The sequence below is a fragment of the Hipposideros armiger genome, unplaced genomic scaffold (assembly GCF_001890085.2).
Source record: "Hipposideros armiger isolate ML-2016 unplaced genomic scaffold, ASM189008v1 scaffold_37, whole genome shotgun sequence".
Classification (NCBI taxonomy): domain Eukaryota; kingdom Metazoa; phylum Chordata; class Mammalia; order Chiroptera; family Hipposideridae; genus Hipposideros; species Hipposideros armiger.
In genome coordinates, this window is record NW_017731387.1 from 1,738,607 (window position 1) to 1,763,143 (window position 24,537).

Genomic DNA, 24,537 nt, shown 5'->3' on the forward strand with positions numbered 1-24,537 from the left:
TGTGTGTGTGTGTGTGTGTGCGCGCGTGTGTGCGTGTGTGTGATGGTGTATGAGGACTTCTTTTGAAAAACGCCGCTGCTGTTATCTTTCTTCCATAAATGAAGACAAGAGCGCGAATATTTGTGTAAGACTGGGGGGCTTTCTTAAGAATGCAAGCGACCCTTGTACTTAGCAAGTGATAATCTCAAAAACGCTGCTTTCATTTGTTGCCCACTTTCCTTTACTGGGAAATACAGATGCAGCTGAGCAAATAACAAACAGCCCTTCGTCTCCGAGCAATGGCAGGAAGCTCTTGTTCCTAATGTAGCAAGTTTGGGGACCTCTGGGGCAGGGGAGCCCCCATCCACCATTTTACAAGACAGCATTACTTGAAAGCTTGAGTGGGGAGATGAACAGGGCTACACCGTAGCTTCTCGTGATGATGGTATGACAGTGACTTGACCCCTGGCCTCCCCTGGGAAAATGGGTAAGGTTGGGGCTCAGCATGAGCCGTTCCAAGGAGCAAAAGGAGTTACTCCACCTTACCTCTCATGTCTGTCTGGTCGAGGAGCCTGGCCAGACTCTGAGAATATCCTCACTTGAGATGTGGAGACGGTGAAGGAAACGGCAGGCGAGTGGCACCCTGATTTTGTCTGTGCCCACCACACCATACTACATTCTCTAATTTATTAGCCTAGGTGATGAGAATGCTTGCTTTGAACCGTCCACATAGGTGATTTGGAGATGACTGGAATTAGCTGTTTTTATTGCAGGCTTATTGGGTTTTCCTGTGAATTGGGGACCAGATCTGGCCTTTAAAGTGTGGCGAGCATCTTGGGTAGGACAAAGCCGAGGTAGCTGAAGCCCAGGTTAAAGCAAGAAGCTGTAGTAAAGGGCTGAGCCCCCTGAAAATTAGAGGTGCAGCATCTGTCGGGGGCCAACTGGGAACCAGCAAGATTCTTGGGGTTGCACGAGTCTCCTTCACAGTCTTTTCCAGTGCCCGGGGGCGCTGACCTCTGCCATTTAGCTGAGGAAAGACCATAACCCTCTCCTTGTTTCCTCCGCCAGCTAACAAGGGGTCTGGGGCACACGGCAAAGCATCCTTTTATGTTTTTGCATATTTCCTTCTGTCTCAATTTTTTACCAGTGTTTGATATTTTTCTTTAATGTCGTACTCAGCTGAAATAGAAATACCTAGGGAATGAATTTGTTCATATTTACACCCAGAGAGCAGTGGTGACTTGATGGTGGCGGGGAGACACAGGAGGGTCTCCCAGTGGTGTGCTGGAGCAGGGCAGGAACGGGCACACATGGCAGGCACGGCCGGAATCAGAGGACAGGCACAGTGAGCAGATTTCAACATGTAGAGGAAGACAGAGTATCAAACACTGTTCAAAACTCAAGCAGGAGGAACACTGAGAAGAGAGAGCCATATTCAGTCATTAGAGCACGATTGCAACCCCTGCCGTCTCTCTGCTCTCTGTGGGCAGCCGTCTATTCCTGGGCTTTAAATATTTCATCTAGAGTGTCTGTGCCCCTGTGTCAGCTTTCATATCTGTTTCCAACCCCCAGTCATGAGTGTCGATCTGAGTACCTCTCTATAGACGTAATCTTATGCTTTTACTGAAATGCATTTCTCATCATGCTGAATAATCGTCTAACTAGTTCGTCAAAGTTACTAACTGGTCAGTCAGGGACTGTGGCCACCACCCCATCAATTTGATGAAAGCACAAGGCTGATGATGTCACATCTCCCAGGTCCTCACTTTATGGCTTGTCACAGCTCCCCAGTCATGACACAGGAAATAGCCAGGATGCCGTAGCGGGGGGCCCGCGCTCTGGCGCCTACACTACTTTTCAGGATGACTTCTTCGCACTTCCCAGCATGGCTACGATGAGCCAGGTCAGCTGTCCGGGGAATCCCTGAAATTCCTTCCTCACATTCAGGGTCCACCTCATGCGGACATTTATTATTACTCAGGAAATTCCGAGGGCTTTTGAAGGTCTGTGTCAGGAACGACGGGCAAAGACCAAGTATATTTTTCTTACTATAACGCACTATTCATCTCACAATTTTATGACTTTGCTTCTTACATTAGTGTGTAATTACCATAAGATTCCTAAAATGTAATTATGATCATCACTGGGGAATGGTGATAGTTCAAAAGCAATTTTGAAGCAGCGGTCTTGCAGAAAATTGTGCCATAAGCATGAATAAAAGGCTTCTTTTTTTATGAAATGCATCAAATCAAGAGAAACGAAATAAGTCTTGAGAGGGAAATCAAACGAAAATTTCTCTCTTTTCTATAATTGTCTTCCTCTTCTGTTTCATTAAGACATGTCACATTTTCCAGCTCTGCTTAGCTCTTATACTGTTTCTGATGCCTGCTGTGTTAGCAGGAGGGTCAGTGACCCATCGTGACCAGCGACCAACCATGGAAGGATTATGGGAAAACAGTGGCCATAATGGGAATATCCATGAGAAGAGGGTCAGCAACAAAAATGGACACGAAAAGAAAGATCCGATAAAGAGGAAAATGCAAGCAAAAGCACAGATGTTCAGGAAATGTTTTGATAGATTTTACAATTTCAAAAAAAATGCTGATAGATTGCATTGTGAAAATCATATCAACAGAGTCACTTCAAAATGGAGTCAGAGCTGCCATCCCAGAGGAACCGTCCTGCATGCCTGTCTTACTCCTCAAAACTGTAGAATGTTAAAACTGGGCAAAATAAGCTTTGGACTGGTCCTGAAGCACCACGGTATTCCAAACAACTGTTCGCAACGGTAACAAGGAAGCAGACATTATCACTACAGACTGAAAATTGGAGCCATTCTCTAGGGTTAGCATCCCTGCATTAGCTCATCTGCACTTACAGGAAGTCCTTCCTTCTGTTCACGACATTGTCCCCCTTCCCTTTCACAGAAGCACCCCTTGCCTTCGCCCCTCATCAGAGCACTATGTGGGTGTCCGCCTGAATCAGTGCTGTCCATTTAGCTACTCATTTTTTTTTAAATCACACAAGCACTGTTGCCTCTGACCTTGGCTGTTGATTTTTAGGTGAACTCTAGTTAACTGGGTTTGCTCGTGAGTCTCAGCCCGTTTAGCCCCACTTTGCCACCCTGTCCGGGCTGTTAGAGCATGTGCCGTCATGGAAGCCTCTTGCCCCGAACAGCACTGGCGTTAAGTTTCCGTAGTGCATGGACTAGATAGCGGTATAATGTTGCAGAAAACAATGCATGTGACATGTCTTTAAGTCAGTCTGTTTATTCAGAAGCAGGACCTAACAGCTATTTAACGCTGACTATACAGGGGCAGTGGAAAGAATCTACTATAGGGCGTATGTGGCCAGCCCTGAAGACGGAAATGAACAGACAGGAAGGAGTATAGAAATGACCTCACTTCACAGTTGGTCTCCCAGGAATTAGGGCGGGGTCTGGCATCGCTGGTAATCAAAATAAAGTTAAGTGAAAGAACTACCAAAAAAAAAATATATATATATATAGTGGCATCCTTATCTCTGTCTCTTACATTGTCAGAAATTATGAAGATGGCACAGCTTAAACACACTGTCACACGTGTGACATTGAATCTTTTTCCTCTCCCACCATGTTCTCCCAGTAGGCTAGCATTGACCACATGCTGAACACAGAAACCCTTTTCTCCCACACTCAGCCTGGACACACCACACCTTTCTGTCCACATAACTGCAATTCCACTGGCTCCATGAGCAGTATCCTGTTCCCTTCCCAATCCTAACTGCGTCCCTGCTTTGAAAGACACGAATTAAATAAAACTTTTCAATTCTCAATAAACTCTGACTTTGCTTTCCCTACTCGGAGGCATTGCCAAGCCTCACCTGAGGTGACATTCTTCTTTCCTGGGTAGGCAATAAACTCAGCTTTGTCTCAGATTGTGGTGGGGACATTTGGGACACTAACTTTCAACAAAGCGTAGACTTTTCTACGACGGTAAGGATTTCTGAAAACTGCAAAGCCCTATATAAATACAGATGTCTTGACACAGCACTTGTGATATTATCAATATAATTGACATTGGAAATGGATATATATACTCCTGCTGTATTTAATTGTTTCATAAATTGTGCTTTCAATTTATGATTAATGATGACACAAGATATCTTCATCATGTTCACCTGTGATATAAGTATTGGGTTTTCGGAAAAGTTCATGACATTTTTTTTTATGTTTTTCATTGAAAAAATGCGTCATGACTTTTTCGATAACCCAATAGTTCAAATCCATCAACTCACATTTAAAAATATGAATATATACAAGTTACGATTTATATATATGTAAATTATATGTATAATTAAGATTTACATATAATTATGCATATAATTTATATATAATTACATATATATATAAATTAAGAGTTATATAAATCTTTATATATATATGTATAAAAATATATATAAATTAAGATTTAGCCCCCAAATAGCAATTCAAAACAGTATTTTTATTTTTGCCATATCATGGCATTTCTTTCTGTACATAGAAATTTCCAGAGTTATTCTTTGAAACCGAAACAGTTAAATGTGACTTACCTTTTCCAGTTTTGAAAGCGCAAGAGAGTAACAGTCTTTGGCTCTGAATTGCATGAATCTCATGTTAGCTGGGTGAGTAAGCTCTGTGATAATACTGAGACTGGAAAACAACCTACATTTCAAAAAAAAAAATTTGCATTACACTAACAATACAGTATGGTATATTTTTATAACAACATGTTTATGAGTGAGTGATTCCTTGTCTTAGGCTTAAACTACGTGCAATTGCAACAGCAAGCCATGCCCCAAAACTGTTCTGTACAATGCAAGAAAAATGAGACACTGTTTTCCAAAGAAGATTTTAACCAACATTTTAGCACCATAACAAAAATAAATTCAGTAGCTTGGCTTCTATTAGACATTTTCTGTCTACGGTTATGGAATAGCATAGAAGAGAAAGTCACAAAGCTGATTTAAGAATGTACAAGGTTACTTTGTGGATAATATTGAAATGGAAATTTATAAGGCAAACAGCGTATTTTGGCCAAAGTTTCACGTGATGAGCTTATTGTCCATAATATGAGCTCTTTGGTCTCCTGTGGCTCCCTGATCTCACAGCAGGCGATTGTCAGTGATAAACCTGGCAACAGTGAACTCCTGAGAAGAGGACATATTTCAAGTGAAACAGCATTTCACTGGAATGAACTGAGGCCAAAGCTCAACTGACATTGTTGTTCTAAAAAGATCCTGAGAATTTTCATGTCCTATAGCTTTGCATTTTCTTTGTTCCCCTTCACCTCCTTCCCAAACACACACACACACACACACACACACACACACACAAATACACATAAATACACATGGACATTCACACACACATGCACACACACGCATGCACACACACTCAAATACAGATGCACGTGTACACATGCATACACACATGCACACGCACATTTTTTTTTTCTCCAGAAAAAAGGAGCCAGGTAATACCATTGCAAATGCCTTTTTATTGTTGCTTTTGTTGGATCTTTAGCTGGTATCTATGCATCCTTGGCAGCTCCCTGGGTTCACATATTTTGAGATTCTCCAAGGCAGCCACGAAGGGAACCAGCTTTGTTCTCTATGCAGTTTGTCTTTAAGCTCAGTGATGGCCACTTTAAATTCCTACCACTAGGCTGAACCCATCCCTTGAAATCAAGCACGAGAACTGACTGAAAATATGCAGGATATGAACATCCCGCTAGTGGCTGAAACACAAGTCAGCGTCTCCAGCTGACGTTACTCGCATTTTATGCTTGTTCCAGTAATGAGGGTGCTGATGTTGGTGCCTTAGAGAGCAAAACACTTCTTTTAAGATGGAGCCCGGTCTCAGAACTCCAGCTCTGCCTGGAGTTTGTAACTCCCCAGAGTGCTGGCTCCTTAATGCTGAGGATGATTTGCCAGGACTCAGCCCTTCCTCCAGGGAGGGTGGGCCTGCTGGGGGCTCGGCAGCCTGAAGGGTCTGTTCCCAGCCTGTGGCCCCACCTTCCCTGATGACAGGCCCCACCAGAGCGTCTCCACTGGGTGGTAACCAGCATGCCATTTAAGACACTAAACAATTCTTGAAAAAACTCTTTCAGATCTGTGAAAATTGTATGCCCTTTGGTTACCTTAATGGACAAATATGTGAGCCTTATCTCATTAAAGCCATGATATCATCAGGTGTTTCATGAAACCACTCTTTATAGGAAGAAATACAGCCATTATTATGGGATGTCATCTCCATTTTGAGAGGAAATATTACTGTATGTCTTGATCTCGGTGAGTTGCAATGTTTGATTGAAATAGTATCAGCAAAATAAGAATCAGCACGTAATTTCTTTTGCTGACTTTTAATGTTAAAGATATGATTTTATTTGTGTAGTTGATTAGTGTTTGCGGTACTTCCATTACCTTGAGTTGGCTCAGGAAACTAAATCTCACATTCTGTGAATGAGAGGTGTTGCGAAGCTTAGCGGTACAGTTTGGGAAAGGCTTAGCAGTCAGATGCACAGTAGCTACTATTTTTTAGTTGTGGTCGTATAACTGTCTCCGTAGCTTCCTCCCCCCCCCACCCCCGCCACGTTGCTATTTCTGCTTGAAATGCACTTTCCTCCTCATTCTCTATATTTTGACATTCCAACTATTGTTTAAAGTTCCACTCAAATCTAAGTGAAATGAAGTTTTAAAAAGGCTTCAAATCAGAATCATTCTCTCCACACTGGCCCCCTGGTATGTGATTTATATGGATGATTACACCGTCTCACATCAAACTCTGGTTGGTTTTCTCCATGTGAAATCCTGACAGCTAGAAAAGCATTCGCCCTTTCAGTAGAGGGTAATAGATTCGTGCACTTGTACTTCATTAGTTAATAAATCGTTGTTACAATAAATAATTTCTCATTCTTGTTTGTGTATTTGGGTTTAGTAGATCAAGTCTTGATGAAGAGGATGTTGTAATTTAATTTTGTAGCAACACCATATAATCTGTATTTTTTTAGGATCTCTTTCTTCTCGCTCAGAAGTCACCCCCAATGATAGCAAATTTGATAAATTAAAGCTCATTTTTTCAGAAACTTTTGAAAAATCAAGAGTGGCCTGATGGAAAAAAATTTCAGTTGACTTTTGGGCCAGCACAACTCCATCCGGTAAGCTTAGGAAATCCCATCATCTGCCAAATCTCATGCCATCTGGAAGTTCCAGAAGCATTTATTTAAGAAATATATTTAAACAGTGTAACTGAAAATTAATAAAGGAAACTTCAACTACAATTAGGATGTGGAAGGCCTGTAGAGGGAGCTCTCACACCCTACAACTAGTCACTTCTGTCAAACAGGAAAAGGTGAAACAGAAAGACAATGTCAATTACAACCTCACTGAAATCAGTTAGACCCCACCGGAAGAGAAAGCTCTGGTCTCCAAAACATATAAAAAAGTATAAAATGAAATTCCTGCCTTTAAATTTGACTCTATGAGCTGATAGAGGAAACTATAAATATTCGTAAATTATAAGGCTGTAAATATCTTTCTAAGGGTGATAAATGTGGCTGACTGATTGTTCATAGATTAAGGAGGCACTAGTGAATGGATAGCTTATGAGAAACACCTAGAACACTGTTGAGATACAAGGCCAGAGAAGGAATATGTGCAGAAAAACATAGCTGCAAACAAAAGAAAGTTTATTTCATCTTTTGGGAATTTTTTTTATTTTCTTTGAGAAATATAGCTTTTATCTTTCATATATATGATTACTCTCACATTGGATACACTTGTGATTACTTGATCTTATAATCCTTTTGTAACACATTATATCAAATACAAGTATACACATCTGTGACTAGGTATATTTGAGGTCTTAGTAAGAGTGAGTGATAATATGGTTGACTGACCCGATCACTGTATTTAAGTGACTTGAGGAGTTGAAATTAGATAAGACCAGAAAATGTATGTGATGTGCCATTCCTGTTCTGTATAAATGAGCCTATACCATTTATGTTATTTTAAACTGAGTAACTGAATGCATTATCTAAGTCTGCCACCTAGTGAAAATCTAGAACTAGATAACACTTAAATAATAAAATGTTTTCTTGCAGTGCCTTTAATATCAATAAAGTATTACTCGTATTAAATCATATTTTATATTTATAAATTTCTAATAGATAAATTTCTAATATTTCTATATTTATAAATGTCTAATAGATTTCATTGTGTGCCATTAAAATGCTCATACTTTAAATCTATTCTGAGCCTTACTATGACCTATGTACCTTTTGCATTTAGAACATTTTAGAAATCAAATGGCATAATAAGTTTCTTCTCCCAAGATACTGGGGTCATACAAAAGCAATAATGTACTTGAAAATTGATATATTGGGTTGTCAGAAAAGTCATGACGTATTTTTTAACGAAAAACATAGAAAAAATACGTCATGCCTTTCCCGACAACCCAATAGTTTGTTTTACTTAAAACTTTTCTATACTTAATTTATGTTCTGACTCAGTGATGTGAGTATAATTGTGTAGCTGTGTAAAATATTTATGGAATAATTCTCTGCCTGAATTAATTCATTTAATAAATATTTTTGATGTGCCCTGTTATGCTAACCCCAATATAAAGATGAAAAATAGACCATGTGCCTTATTTCACAGGCTACTAGGAGAATTCAGCCTGGATGCAATTGTACTTTAAAGCAAAACAAACAAACAAACAAACAAACACAGACACTATAAATTTGGAAAATGTTTCTTATATTTTAGTAAAAATACTGAGCTAGTGTGTTACACTACAAATTTTGATCTGTTGTGTGTCTGGGAATGCTATTGATGAATCACAAGGGTTTACATAATATCCAGGTATATAGACACACTTAGATACATGAAATACCAGTTTTAGACTACAAGTAGTGCCAACACTCCCACAAATATGAAATGTTAAACTTTGTGTCACCTAAATCATCTTCCTTAACTACTTCCAACACTGACACTCATGCCTACTCAATGTGTAAGTATCAGTTCCCTTAGAGATGGGACCCTGGGCTTGAATCCTAAATGGTCCAGTATTCAGCCACTGTGATTGAATTTCTGGTCACCTGATGTTACTTGTAAGGGTCACTGGATCCTACCTTTGGAATATTGTCATCTGCCTCTAAGGGATTTCATGCAAGGTGGTGGCTAGACAACCTGTAAGGACAATACTGGGAGGGAGAAAGGAAACGGTGAGCTCAGTGTCCGCCCGTAGTAGGTACTGAGCATAGTAGGTACTGAGTAGGTACATAGTAGGTATCTGTGTAGGGTTTCAGCACAGGAGCGATTATAATGATTGATCTTGGAACTGAGTCTGGGGAAGGAGGGAGGGAAAGCCCTCAGGTGTCTGTGGATAATGGACAGTGAAAACACAGTGAATCTCTGGACAGTAGGTTCCAGTGGGGACAAATAATGATGAGAAGTTGAGGGTATTGTAAGAAATAGGTAGAAATAAGTAGTGTACTCAGACAACTGAATGAAACTGAGAGTATGGGCGGTAAAATTATTGGCACTTCGAGGTAAAGGCTATGGCTGAGGGAAGATACCAAGATCATTTGCATAGGATTGTTGAACTCGCTAAGGGTTGTTGTGGACGGGGCAGGGTTGGCCCAGGGTCACAGTGAATCAGGAACTGAAATCTTCAAAGAACGTGAAGAGTGACCCCCAAGGCTGGTAACTGACCTACGAGATGAAACTCCCAGGTCTGCACAATGTTGGTCATTTATCTATATAAACGATGCTTCCTGTGTCACAGAGTCGTATTGGTGTCTGACTGTTTTACTGGGTAAGACTAGCCTCGTTTCGCATGTATAGATTAGTAACTTAACAATTACTTCACAAGAAAAGTGTCATAATTTTTTTTTTCCTGAAAAATATTGTGTACTTAGTGAAATGATACAGGCAGACCGCTGTATCCCCAGGTTCCATTGTCTATGGATTCAACCAAGCTCGGATTGAAAATATTGGAAAAACAATGTTACTTGTTGCTGACATGTGCTGTGCAGTTAGGCCTGCGATGGTCGTCTCTGTCCTGAACATGCACAGACTTTTCTTCTTGTCATTATTCCCTAAACAATACAGCATAACAACTATTTACAAAGCACTTACGTTATGTTAAGTGTTGTAAGTAATCTAGAGATGATTTAATTATAAGGGGGGATGTGCATAGGTTATGTGCAGATACTGCGCCATTTTATAGAAGGGACGGGAGCATCTGCAGATATTGGTGTCAATGGGGATTCCTGGAACCAGTGCCTTGAGGATACCAAAGGAAGACGATAATGCCTTTATAGGCACAGGAAGGGAGAAAACAAAAGTAATTGCTTCACAATTTGGGTCTCTAATAGTTCTTTTGATATCTCTACTTGAAACTATTCAGTGTAGATGTGTATATGCACATAAAAATTGCAGAATTTCTAAACTATTCTTCTGAAGATAGGTGACCTTAATAGTTAAGGGATCCAGATGTATTCACCTATTCGTCATTCATCCTCTCAACACGTGGTTGCCTCCTCACTCAGGTCCTTGGAACGCCATCTTTGCAAGTCAGTTAGCACGTGCATAGCTGTCTTTAGCTATTCTGGTCAGTTTGTTTTAAAAGACGAATTAGAGCCTTTGCACCTCTCGGTAAGATGGGGATATGTTATTATCTTGGAATCAAAGTAATTCATTCAGATGATATATAATAAAAGTCAAATCAATAGAAACTTCACCATAATAGAAATAAGCTCACAGTAAGCTCAAAATTAAAATTGCATGTTTAATCGAAAAGACAGGATATCCTCTCCTGTTAAAATTATAATTAGCTTTTGCCAAGCATGAAGTAAAAAAAGGGGAAAAAAAAGCATGATTTGACTTTATACATTGGCCATAAATCTCATCCTTCTGAATTAATTTTCTACCCTGAAATTTCCTTTTTCATTCTCTAGAGAAAAAATAATTGCTTAGATCTGTCGTGTTTTAAACATGTGCTGTGCTCCCTTTAAATGTACTACTTAGTACAGCTCGTAACAGGTTAGCTGTATTCTAATGAACTGCCACATCATAGTAACTTTAGAGGGTGTATTTCTCCTTCTGGAACAAGAGGCTCTTGTACAAGTTCAGTGTCAATTTTCCAGGTGCTGTAACAGATTCTTTTTATACCTGATTTCCTGTCCTTATGTTAACACTGCAAAAGGGTTCATTATTTTCCATATACATCTTACGGACGAGGGAAGTAATTTCAGCCAGGTTAAGAAGCACACTTTAGGTCACAGAGTTACTGACTGTCTGCTGGAAGCTCGGGGCGGAGGTTGTGCCAGAGGGAGTGTGTTCTGTGTGATTCTGTGGCCTGTGGCTTTTTCTCCCTGCCACACGAACATGATAATTATGCTGTTACTGATCATAGTAGCTAACATTTATTGAGTAATTGGAAACTACCAGACATGTATATTTTTAAAATCTTAAACAACCTGTGATTAAGACATTGAGGTTTAGAGAAGGAAAGTAATTCACCAAAGATTACAAGTAGTCGACGTAAGGGGGACTCACACTGAGGTTCTGTCTTCTGAATTCTGAACTCAAACTGTAAACAAATCATTACTCCCAATATATGCTTTGCTACAATATGAAGCTCTGAGGTGGAGTGAGGTGAGATGAAGAAGGAGTTCAAGCTGTTTAATTTACTTTTGTAATTTGGTAGCGTTGATATTTCCTTTAGACTTCAGCAAAACTCATAACATTGAAACAACATTTTACATATTTATGTTTTAAAGTGATTTCTGGGAGAATCATCCCAATGGACACAGATATCTTGATATACAGGTGATTTGGGCTTTGCTTAGAGCATGAACTTTCCTCTGATGAGGATAGCTCGTTTTTACCCAAAGTTGACCAACGTGGGAATTCCAATCTGCGTGAGGTCAATTCAAGAAAGAGAGGAAAATAGTTCGGACAAGGTTGTGACTTGGCTCCTAACGTGGGTGAGTTACCTGCTCATAGCCTGGCAACCTTTCATTCCAAGCTGCCAGTATAAACGCTTATCTTTGGCCAGTGCTAGCATCCACCCAAAACTGGCATAATCCATCACAGATCATGGCTGGTACCGCACAGAATGTTTTAGAGCTTGTTATTATTAAACTATACAAGAAAATAGATTTATTATTCCATTCACTTTTATAAGACTTACTGACCTGACGTTAAGAGTTTAACCCTGAGCCAGCCATGTATTTGGTGCTAAGTAAGTATTGGTTTTATGATGAAATGAATGAAGATCATTTCAGGGTTAAGCATCTCATGTTCATTCCTTCTCCAAAGAGTCAGCGTGAAATATCTTACAGATAGATGCTCAGCAGTAAGTAAATGACAGGGTGGCATTATTAAGACATTTACCTGAAAAGGGTCTGCACGTTTACAATCGTTTTGGCATCTGCCATGTAGTCTTCTTCGGCGCTCATGGTGCTCTCTTTGTCCACGACCACCATGTTGGCAGCAAAAGTCACTCCACACCTGAGTAAGTCATCTAGGCTTTGATGAAAAATCAAGAGAAAAGAGGACTTTCAATAAATCACAGTAGCAGGGTTGGTGCTAAAAACTTGCCTACTCCCCGTGCTTGGATGGGTTGCTCTCATAGGCAGCTATCCCAGGGTGAGCATGGGCAGGTGTTACCAGAAATGACCACACGATATTCTCTACTGATAGAAAGTGAGTTGTATTTGGGGGCTCCTTACATTTCATTTATTTTTCAACTGTTTCAAAGCATGTGTGTTAGGGATCTTTAATGATATTTACTAATTACATAAATAAAAGATGGAAAACACCCATTGTGCAATCAACTAGAAATAGAACAGGTTAGAACCTTATTTTTAATAGTCAGCACACTATTTCAAAGCCACCAGTTGCAATTTTTGTTCCTGAGGTGCTTTTGGTAAGAGTAGAAATGATTTTTATATTAATTTAGATGGTCAAGACTAATAAAGATATATAAACTGGGAAATGCTCATTTTTAAATGTGTATTCTTTCTTTGTGTAAAGTTACATGCTACAGATTGGTCCTACACAGCCGAGAGAATATATATAAATATCAGTGGAATTCCAGCCTACCATTCAGCCAGCCTAAAGTTTTTGAACAAGTGATTGAATGAGCTGGTTTCTTTGGTTGCATGAAATAGTTGTGCTAAATTAGGCTACAAGTCCCCAAGAGTTATAAAAGAGTCAGTCTGTCCACCTACCACTGATAAAAACTTGACCCAGCACTGAATTAAAAGAAAATGTTACCATTGAAGCTGAGGCAAAGAAACCTTTATCTCATTGCCTCCGCTTCAACCAAACTGGAAAAATAGAATTGAGTCAGATAAGAGACTCAACTTGAATGAGTGGTGAAGAATGTTCTTTCTAGGTACAGAGTTGACTGAAGACAGATAAGAGGAATCGGGCTAATTGATTTCCACAGCTTCTGATTTAAAATAGGAAATGTAAAACTAAAGAACAGCAGCTCCTTTTAGAGTCTTAAATTGAAGAGTCAGTTCCCTGAAGATCTTTTCCCAGCTCATGACGATGGCTGAACGAACCGTGTTACATGACAGGGGGTTGTGTTCCTTTTCAGGAAAGGCAGGAGGCAGGATTTCTTATTATGTTATAAGGTGAGAGGGTATCACCAAAGCTTTGAGCCCAAAGTCCCCGGGAGTAGTCCAGAAAAAATATTGCACTTGAATCAGGAACAATGTTCTGTGGGAGAGATTTTATGACTAAAGCTGTTGGAAACAATATTATTCGGAATAAATGTCCTGTGGTGAAAGGGGCAGGACCAGCACATCCAATAAATATGACGACTGACTTTAAACCCCTGGGAACACTTCACTTGGGTGTTCCCTTTATCCAGGACTTCCATCATAATTGTTCTTGATCTATTACAATACATTAAAACAGAAGAAGTAACAGGCCGGCCGAGTGGCTCAGTTGGGTAAGAGCTCGCTCAAGAGTTTGAGCTCTGAGCAATAGCGGTTCGAGTCCAGCCTGAGCTGAGCAGCCGCTGAGCTGCTAACAGGTAGCAGGATGGCTCAGCTTAAAAAAATAAATAAATAAATAAAAAATAAAACAGAAGAAGTAGGTGGAAAAGGAATGGGAGTGTGATATGGTTTCTTAGGGCCCATAAAATTGATGCCTAAGTCATATGCCTTCCACCCGCCTTATTATAATTTTAAGAAACTTTCTCATATGACATCTCTTACAATCTTTTTTCCCCAATTAGAAATATCTAAATAGGACATTATAATTATCTAAATAGGACAAGGGGAAGATAAGGCGGTAGAAGGTAAGCTTGACTGGAAAATGTATATAGAGAGAATTTTGATAGGAAAGATGAATATTTCATCAGCAATAAATGGATAAAGTTGAAACTTGACAATTCCACTATGAGAATACCTGTGCTAAACAGCTAATATCTATCCCTAAATGTGTCAGTTAATTCCATACTGTAAATATTGGCTGTTGGTGTTTACACATTATCTTGGCAAGTGATTTTTGTAATTATTAAATGACTTTAAATTTATAGAAAATACAAAAAAACTGGAATGGCATTTATGAACAATCTAGAAACTTTTTGTTCATCACGTTTTAACTTTAAATTACTTTTATATTTATTTAATATTGCAATATGTCCTTTTCCCCCTTTTTTTATTAGACTGTCAATTTATTCTTATAACTTCATGTGTATCTACTTTCTCCTCGCTATCCTACCTACAAAAAATCTTCAGCATGGTTGCTTTACACAGCTCTACCACCAGATGGCACCCTAAGAAAAAAGTCACTAAGGATGGAAAAAGGTTAACAGATAATCTAATTGGCAGTGCCTACCTCTCTACCCTTTTCAAGGAGAGCTAGAATGTGAATGTATGTGTATAAGGGAGTGTTTGTGTGTTCTAATTCATTGGGATAGTTTTTATTGTTGTTTTTAAGGAAAATCCCAAACAGAAGCAAAAGAGGGCGGTGGTACAGAAAACCTCTGTGTGTCAATCACACAGCTTCAGTAGTTATCAACTTGTAGTAAAATCGGCTTCCTCTCGAATCCTAGGAATTTGAGCCTCTCAATTCTTTTTTTCACCATAAATACTTTTACAGAGGAAGAATTCATTTCATAGTTTACATAAGCAAATACATATGGGAGGTTTTATTCTTTCCTTTAAATATGCTGTTTTTCTAATGATTTCTAATTGAATAATATGTCAGAGGAACATTACTAGTGATAAAATATGGATTGATTTCATTTTCATGAATAGTTTTTAGTACCTTTAACTAATTTTAGTTAGTTGATTAGTATTATAACTGTTAATGTAAATTATATTAACGTAAAATGTTATGTCTTCATTAACATATGTCTACATATATGTTAGTCTGTTTGGGCTTTGATATAGCCACAACCAGTAAACATTAACAAAGTTAGAAACTGATTTTCAACATCTATAGGATGAAATGTAATCATGAAAGTTCTCAATTTTGATAAAGTTAAGCATTTTGTTTTGAAGGTTCTGGCTGACACTCTTTTTTAGATAAAAAATTAACATTTTATAAGCATATTAGTTTTCTGATCTTTTGTACATTTTTATGATATGTTCATGCATATAAAATAATATGGATTTTAATACTGAAGCATTACACATGTTTGACCTTTTAATTAACAATTCTATTTTAATTAGGAATTATAAACTCTGATATTTATTACTAGAATAAAATAAACTCTTAAGGAAATGCTCCAGTTTATAAATGTGACTTAAAATGAGCATTTCTGAATTATTTGAAAGGTTTCCAGAAGCTATGATAATGGCATCGATGTATCACGACGCTAAATCTTTTGGTTTTCTCTACCATGATGTCAAGAGGAATTACGGCATTGCTGTAGACGACACAAAACTGAAGCATCTTTAAACTAGATAAAATTGGCAAAATTGGCATGCAGCAAAATTTGCTTTAATTGTACAACAGATTACTGCTAGGAAGTTTGAATACTAGACATGTAATACGAGAACATAAGCTCTACATGCAAAATACATCTTATTTGCAATACTAAAATGGGAAATGACACTCATCATGCAACGGCGGGGTGGTGGGGAGGCACAGCACAGGACAAACCACGGGACACCACGCTAGTTCGCCAAAGACTTTGTCACCTACTTGTCAATAGAGCCCACCATGTAGTAAACCATTGGAAACCAACAGATTGCATCCAGAAAATGCATATCTGGCCTAAGCAGCAGATGGGTCACAAAATGAAACACAGTGTCACAACAGTTGGCAGTACTTGTAGGGAAAGGAAGTAAGTCGACTTTGCATTTCCAAAACTAAACACCAGACAAGATTCATTTTAGGTGCTTTTTTTCTTAACATTCATTAAAAAAAAAATGACATTTGTACTTTTTATGAATAGCACAATGCACTCAGAATTATAAAAACAAGTTGTATGTCTGCTTTCTAAATCAGAAACATTATGGCATTATTCTACGAAAACACTGAATTGATACCCTTAAATATGACTCAAAGTCTTATCAATGAGTTGAACAATTATTTATGCAGAGGAGGCCTTGTAAAATGAGGAACTAATAATTTTTTTCTTAGGTGACCCAAAGCACAGGGAACTGAATTAGCCTGCCTATTAAGCATGTCTCTCTAAATAATATACGGAATTACAACATGCCCCTTAATACGAGTATATCAGCATATCAATAAATATATACAGTATATGTACCCATGCATTCTATGTATTATATAAAATTAAAATGAAGCTAATTCACCTTTTCAATTATTGCTACTTAATATTATTATTGAGTAAATATTTATTATAACTGAAATCCTTACTTATATGCATATTTGGGGAAAGAATCATAAACCTGGACGTTCCCTTAGAAATCACTTAATCTATTGTATTTACCTTATGAAGTTATTCTTTTATGCATTTATCCACTCAGCACATATGTATTCAAAACATTTTATATAACAGATATTTTAATATACTCAGGCATATGCAGAAATGGATATTGCGTCAACTTGTACTATAACATACAGATTTTGTGGAACACATGTACAAAAGCACACAATTGCAATATATATCTGAAAAAGTAAACAATAGGTTGCACGGAGAAGGCAGAGTTGGGGGTGATTTCACAGAGGTGATATTTAATTTGGATGTTGAAGGGCGAGTTTGCTCAGCAAAAGAGGAGAGAAAAACTCTAGGCAAAGGGAAGTATAGCACCCATAGTGCACCAGGTGTTTGTCTCAGCCAGATGAAGTCTGTGCTTCCCTGGCTAATTCTCTCCTATTGGTCATCCTCTTATCCCTTTACCGTCTAAAGAAAAAAAAAAGAAAGCCCAATACACTACAGCATAAAAATAAATCTTCCAAAGAATACCACTGTTGTAATGTTTATGAAATCCTCCCATCATTTTAAATGGACCTGTATTGTTACATATTGTAAATGTACCCCAAATTCATTTTAAAAATCCTCAGTTATTCAGTGTATAAGTCATGTTCACTTTTATGCTATCAATAATTGATGTTACAAGTTATTGCCAATATCTTGCTGTTATAAATAATACTGATATGGACATCTTCAGATGGCTTTTCGTTTCTAGCATTAGTTTTTTATCCCTTACCCTAAAACACTCACAGAAGGGTTATTAGTGAATCACAGCATATAAAATATGTTTATAACTCTTTATCATGTTGTTTTCAACAAATATTGTAACAGTGTACACTCCCAGTGGTCGCCTTTGATAGCGCCATCTTGTTTTCCTCTTTCTGGGCACTGCCTTGCTTCTTCAAATCAGAAGGACCACTCTAAGTGATGATTCAAGACCCTCCATGTCTCTCTTATGCTACCGCATGACAGTAGATGCACCTGTGAGGATGCAAACACCACAAGACTGGGGAGGCGCTGAGATTTTGTGGTGGTTTGAACAATCCTTTTGCTGTGTTTTTTGTTATTACTTTGTTGTAACTCCCTTTGCTCCTGTACAGTTCCAGTCAGATCAAGTGAACAGCTCGGTAACTTATATGGCATGTTTTGGCCCATAATCCTTTATTATTATTCATTGTAGATACACACCCTGGCTCGAGTGACCTCCATTTTCATCCGACTCATTCTGTAAAATTCAGATCATTTCCATTTATTTATGTTGTCTTCTCTGACCATCTGTCCACTGTGACATATCTTTCCTCTGAAGTCTTGCAACAGTAATATTATTGAGAAATTCAACTTAAAGATACTGAAAATCTCCTATGTAATAAAAAGTACTGGTGTCTATGTGGGCAAAGGAAGTCCTTCCATTATGCCACCCTTCTGTTAGAATTAAAACCAAAGATAATGAATGGCCTTTGTATTCCGCTGCTTTGTCTAGCAGAACTCATGAAAGGTACTTGGACATCAAAATTATTGCCTTGTTTTAGAAAACTCGTGAATTTTAGTCGCATGCAATTCTGCCACAAATGTGTTTGACAGGACTTAAGCAATCTTCCAAATCCTTAGAAATTACTTTGACGTCTGTATCGTGGTGTCATGGTTTATCCTTGCATGAATGCAGTTACGTTATTAGGTAAATCGAGTTCTCTAAAACCAGGTAAATATATGATCCTGGTGAAGCATATAAAATGTAGGGAGTCTAATATGCCATACTCTGCAAATTTTAACTTGCATAACAGATAGATCCATCCACTATTCCTACTTATAAAGGTGGTTTAAAGAAAACGTGAAATAAAAATGATGTATCAATTATACACGTACATGCATTATGTTGGCTCATTTAAATAAATTGACAACAGTGTTTATGGCTCTAGACTGCTTAGTAATTAATGAGTAACATGCATGATAGCATAGGCTCTTAATAGACTAATTTTTCTAATTATTGAGAGAGTTAATTGGCAAGTATCACCATTACATTGAGAATGATTGTTATTGAAAAACATTGAGCAAAAACATAAAATATTCATAAGAGTAAATGCCCCTTTCTTACGTTACATCCCCAAAGTACAAATGAAGAATGGAATGTAGAAAAATAAAACCATTAATACAATAAAACAAAATGTATGCAATTTTTTTATCTGACTGCTAAATAAAGTATACCTATATTAGAAATGATATTCAGGTAAAGTAGTGAAAATTATTGATAGATTTAACTGTAAAGTTCACTGCAAAAAATTTAATATATAAGAAGCGAGTATTTAAAAATGTGTCACTTATACAAAATTATAGATGAAATTTTCTTTATATATAAAGAAGCATTTCAAATCAAAAAAAGAAAGATAAACATGACAGGAAAATAGATCTAGGACAAAATAAATATAGACCAAGATAAAACCTGCTAAAACTAACTAGTAATAAAAAAATAAAAATTCAACAAACACAAGAAGTAATTGATGTTAGTAAACAGAAAACAAATGAACATACCATTAATCAAAATCCTAACTGTAATTCTATTAAGAAGATGACAACTTACGGGTCCAAAACATATCCTCAAGAAATATTTCACTGTAAAAAATTGCTGTGATATATAAACATTAATTAGCTAGTGATTGCCAGGAAGTGAACAGATTTGTGAATTTGTGTGGATTTGCAAAGTTGAATATCATTGCTTCCCATTTTAGTAATAGCTATAATAAACTTAATTTGTTTATTTCAAATTCAATAAATGAGTGTAGTGAGACAGTTTATTTTGTTAACATTTCATAATTTCATTGCTAAGTAGTTTTTTTCTCCCATAAAAATAAATAGTTTAATTTTAACTACTTGAAATAAATTGCCACTTTTTATTAATTGGTTTGCACACAAATCTACCCCTCAGTTTGAATCTTGACAACGTCATTTTCTTGATTGGTAGAAGGGACGGAAGCTGACCTTTCTGGACTGACTTTTACAAGTCAGATTTTGCAGTAGTCTCATGATCAATGTTCTACTCATTTTACAAATAAAAAATTGAGGCTTAGAGAAATTTGATAACATGTGACAGGCCTATCAAGCCGGTAAGCTGGGACCTTATTTCAGATCTGCTTAAGTCCAAAGTTTAAACATCTTCAGTGAGGACGCTGATATATCATCAGACTTTTATCGTTACTTTTGAACTAAGCTGAGCTGAAGTTTACTTGACACTATATGCATACAGAAAATTTCATAAAGGGATAGTGTAAACAAGATGTAAAAATTAGAAACATAAGCCTGGACTTTGCACTTCAATTTTGTGTACCTTCCCGTAATACATTCCAAAGATTTTGACTCTCTTTTCCAGTTCTCATGAAATGGTGTTATCAGATCACTAGATGACCTTTAAGGCTGGGGTGGTAATCAAAATATTTAAACTCAGTGTGACAATAGACCAAACAGAACAGATGGCCAACCAGTCAGAAGTGAGACCAGCTCTAACGAACCAGTATCAAGTTCAAGATGTTTCCCAGTGTGACTGAGTTTTATTTAATGACCACAGGAGACCTATGAGACTTTCTATTTGAAAACATTGTGGACACTTTCTTTGATATATAATGTGTGTAAATATTATAAGTGTAATTTACATTTTAAAGTCCTATACGGATGACATCTGTTATTATTTATTTCTGTTATATTGATTTAATTGGTTCTTCAACTAAATTTCATAAATAGCCACATACTGAATATTATTTTCAACAACGCTCATGTGAATTTAGTCCAACCCCACGAAGCTAACTAATAATTGTGTACAACCATCCATGTACAAATTCTTATAACATGGAAATATTTTAAAGAATTAAACATCCTATTTATTTTTTTTTTGTAATATTGTAGGATTGCAAAATACTAGCCACTGCAGAGCAACAGGCACTTCATTGTTTAAAAAAAAAAAAGATTGCATAAAACTTCCTGGAACATTATATATTTGTGTTTAGCTTTTGTTTCCTCATTCTTGACCAAAGGAACAGAGTACAACTAATAAAAATGCTAGATACTACTTGCAGAAAGTACACAGAAAGCTGGTAAATTTTACAACATGTACAGTCATCACCTTAATCCTTTGGAAGAAAATCAAACCCCAGAAAAATCATCTAAGAGACAACAACATGTGAATAGTTGGATTGCAAAGTTTAAGTCATTAGGAGAGCAAAGAAACTTTTTAATGCAAAGTAATGCACAGTTAAAATATTATTCTTGTTTCTACAAAGAATTGACAAACAACATTTATTTGTAAATAAAAAACCTGTAAGTTAGGTAAGATCGTATAGTTGAAAAGAACAATGAACTCTGAATTGCAGAGAAGTTTCTAATTCTAGAATTGACCTGGGCTTGCGATTGCCATATGAAGGAGACTGGGGCCAGTCTTGTAGGACTGGGCCCTTAACTTGTGGAATCTGGTGCTGTCCCCAGGTAGAGTGTCAGGACTGAGTTGAATCTCGGTGCCCCAAGAATTGCTTGTTGGAAGTGTGGAGAGCCACTCACCCCAACAGAATTGAAATCGGGTCCAGGAACCCAGTTAGGAGATTGACACATCAGGACAAGAAATTTGACCTTGTACAACTGGGGAAAGGGCAGTTTTTACCCTTTGCTTTACCACTGGGATGCTGTAAGCACAGTTCCACTTCTTCCTCTTCAAGACTTGTCCTATCTTCCTCCTTGCATTCTGGTCTTGAGCTGATCCACTTTGGTCCAAGCCATACAACATGGGATGTTCTAAGGCAAATGAGCTTGCCAATGTCCCTGTCTTAAATTCTATCTCTAAGGGAGTGGACACCAAATGCAAAAAGAGCTAAAACCTGCCACCTTCACATAGTTAATTGAGCATCTCTCGGATGCCAGTTCAACCAGTCCCTTAGAGCTTCCGACCAGAGAAGTTCCAGGATAAAGGGATATATGCAAAGGCCCTGGTAGTGATTTTCAACCACTCTATTGCCATAACTAACCTGCAACCCAACACTTACTCTCCCAAGATTTGTTATATTGAGTTTTTATTTCTCCTGACATTGGGTCCTGATGTCTGCTCGCCCACACCTACCCTAAAGTTACCTCACTTTCCCTTGGATGACAAAATAATCTCTGAGTCACGACACCTAAAAATTCTTTAACAAAACCCTCTAGAGGTGTGCTCAGCTTTTATAATTGATTACCACTATGCTAATGATGCTTAAAAAGATGCATCAATGAATATCTTGATATTGGTATGTTTAGAATAAATAATGCCATGAAGTTGTAACATATTGGGGAAATAGCTCTGTTTCAAGAAATTTATTTTGATAAATTTTAAGGCAGAGACAAGGCGACAGATTTTGGCCTCATTGAGTTTTATCCTGAAATTCACAGCACTTTGGAATTGAAGAGGGGGCTGGAGGACCCTCAAATACAGTCTTAACATAAGGACCATCTGCTCCTAATTTCTGGTCATAGAGAGGAATGTTCTAATTTTAAGATACTATGGATTTGACTATAGCGTTCAGTGACCTATATTTATATTTGCATAAGAATTTTGAAATGCTTAAGTAGTCTAATTTCACAAGTCTATCAGTCCAACATTTTCAAAATTAATGAACATGGGAAAGCATTAATTATTCATGTGATATTATAAAATGTGTGTTTTAACCAAGGACGAATCATAATAATTTATGATGATGCATCATGGTTCAACAGACCAAGATGGATCATTAATATGCTTTCCTGATAATTGATGGTTCTTTAGAAAGACAACAAAAGTATCCAGCTTTGGCAGAGATTTTCTAGGCTAGCTGATTAATGTAAGGAAAAGAGCTGTAATTATTTAGTGGCATGTTTCCCACTGCTGTTGAGTGATGACCACTTATAAAATAGTTGTAAGTGAGCTCAGGATATTCTAGTGATGTTTTAAGTAGTATTTGTGAAATACAACCATAGATAATGACTGTTTTGTACCATAGCACAGAATCTATCTCCCAGTGAATCATGTGCCATAATGTATCTGATTTAAAATATTCTAAACAAATGAAAAGGAATTATTTTTGACATAATACTGAAAACTCTTTGTCTTCTTTGTGTATTTTGAAATATACTTACGGGTTATCCAACAGCAGTACAACGGGATTGAGTTCTTTCTTTGGTCTATAATATGCCCTGAGAGGAACAATAAAATTATACAATCCATTTCCAGCTGTTTCAGCTGCAACTATAATTAGTTTATTTTTGAATCCATAAGCTTTTGCGTCCTCATAGTAGTTATGCTGGCAACTCTAGAGAAGAAAAAATGTACAAAGAAATGCCATTTTTTATACTCCACTAAAATTTGGTGAAATAATGTAGGGTATATGGATATGGAAAGTTAATCTAACTTAGTAAATCCTTTAGTTTCTAACAAATTTGAAACTATGTCCAGTTCTCCAGCCTGTGTTAGGAAATGGAGGTATACAAAACAAGACAAATGAATGACAGTCATGCAGCTTGATGTGGGGGAAGAAAAACTCAGCAATATGTGTGTACACATATTCTGTTGTAAGTTAAACTTGTGGCTCGACGACATCTGGGTATCTGTACCTTCAAATGATCATAATGCGTATGTATATGAAAACATCACGTTGTGCACCTTACATACATACAATTTTTACTTGTCCATCACACCTCAAAAAATGATCTACCTTTGACTTTCACTTACAGAAGTATAGCAATATTATAATTAAATAACCTTGGAACATTCCCAGTACTGAATACCTAAAGGGATGGGTACAAAACAGGGGGTGTTGTTGTTAAAAAACAAACAAACAAACAAACAAACAAAACCCTAATTGTCTAAATGTCTACCTGTGCTGGCAAGATAACGATAGAAGTACTCAAAAGTAAAGTCCTAACACTAATAATAGCAACCAAAACAATAACAACACATTACCAAGGTCACTCAGAGAGGTTGTGGAAGGGCAACAGGTTCCTGTCAGGGTCAGTAAGAATGTCAATGTTGATGACATACAATGAGGGAAGACAACTAATTTGGGAGACTTAGAAGTAGCTCAACTAGTTAGAAAAAAAAGGGGAGGGAATCTGGTGTTGGACAACCTTGACCAGGAAGCAGCTCCCCTACGGAGTGGGTAGCATGACCCCAAGTCACACACTTCACAGATGCAGTGGGGATTGGCTGCGTAATCCCGCCCCCTCATTAGTCATTTACATAAACGCCCACCTCTCCCAGCCACCCTGATGTCACCTAAGTATTGGATAATCCCAGATTTCAGCAGTCTGCACCTCTGCATGCTCCATAAGGTAGAGACAGGTCATGCATGGCCTTTGGGCTTGAAAGGACCCTCGAATGCCCCTCCCCCAGTGCTGATCTCGGAAAGGTTAGGCTTTCAGTTGTTATCAGGCTCCCTACGCGTCCAGAAATCATTTCTGCTCTCTGTTCTCCCAATATATATTTTTTTCTCTTTCATTCTGTATTTGAAACGTAAAACGTCACCAGAAGTGAATCCTTCTTTCACTTGTGTGGTTGTGTGGGGCCTAAAGTTTATATTATTTTGGAAATCATCTTCAAGGAAAAATAGCAAAAATAGTATAAATAAAAAATTAGTCACAGC

General features: G+C 37.5%; 1 protein-coding gene across 7 annotated transcripts in view; it reads right to left on the reverse strand.

Moving 5' to 3' along the window:
* Nucleotides 1-24,537, reverse strand: part of KCNT2 (potassium sodium-activated channel subfamily T member 2) — a 224,771-nt gene that overhangs the window by 36,023 nt on the left and 164,211 nt on the right. For 5 of the 7 annotated variants that reach the window (XM_019638146.1, XM_019638145.1, XM_019638144.1 and 2 more), the window contains exons 19-22: nt 23,036-23,208; nt 16,177-16,248; nt 12,400-12,534; nt 4,549-4,660 (exon numbers count right to left, since the gene is read on the reverse strand). In XM_019638146.1, coding sequence (XP_019493691.1) covers nt 4,549-4,660; nt 12,400-12,534; nt 16,177-16,248; nt 23,036-23,208 — 492 coding nt within the window. The remainder of the gene's footprint in view (nt 1-4,548; nt 4,661-12,399; nt 12,535-16,176; nt 16,249-23,035; nt 23,209-24,537) is intronic. The other 2 variants (XM_019638150.1, XM_019638147.1) reach the window with 1 other exon arrangement.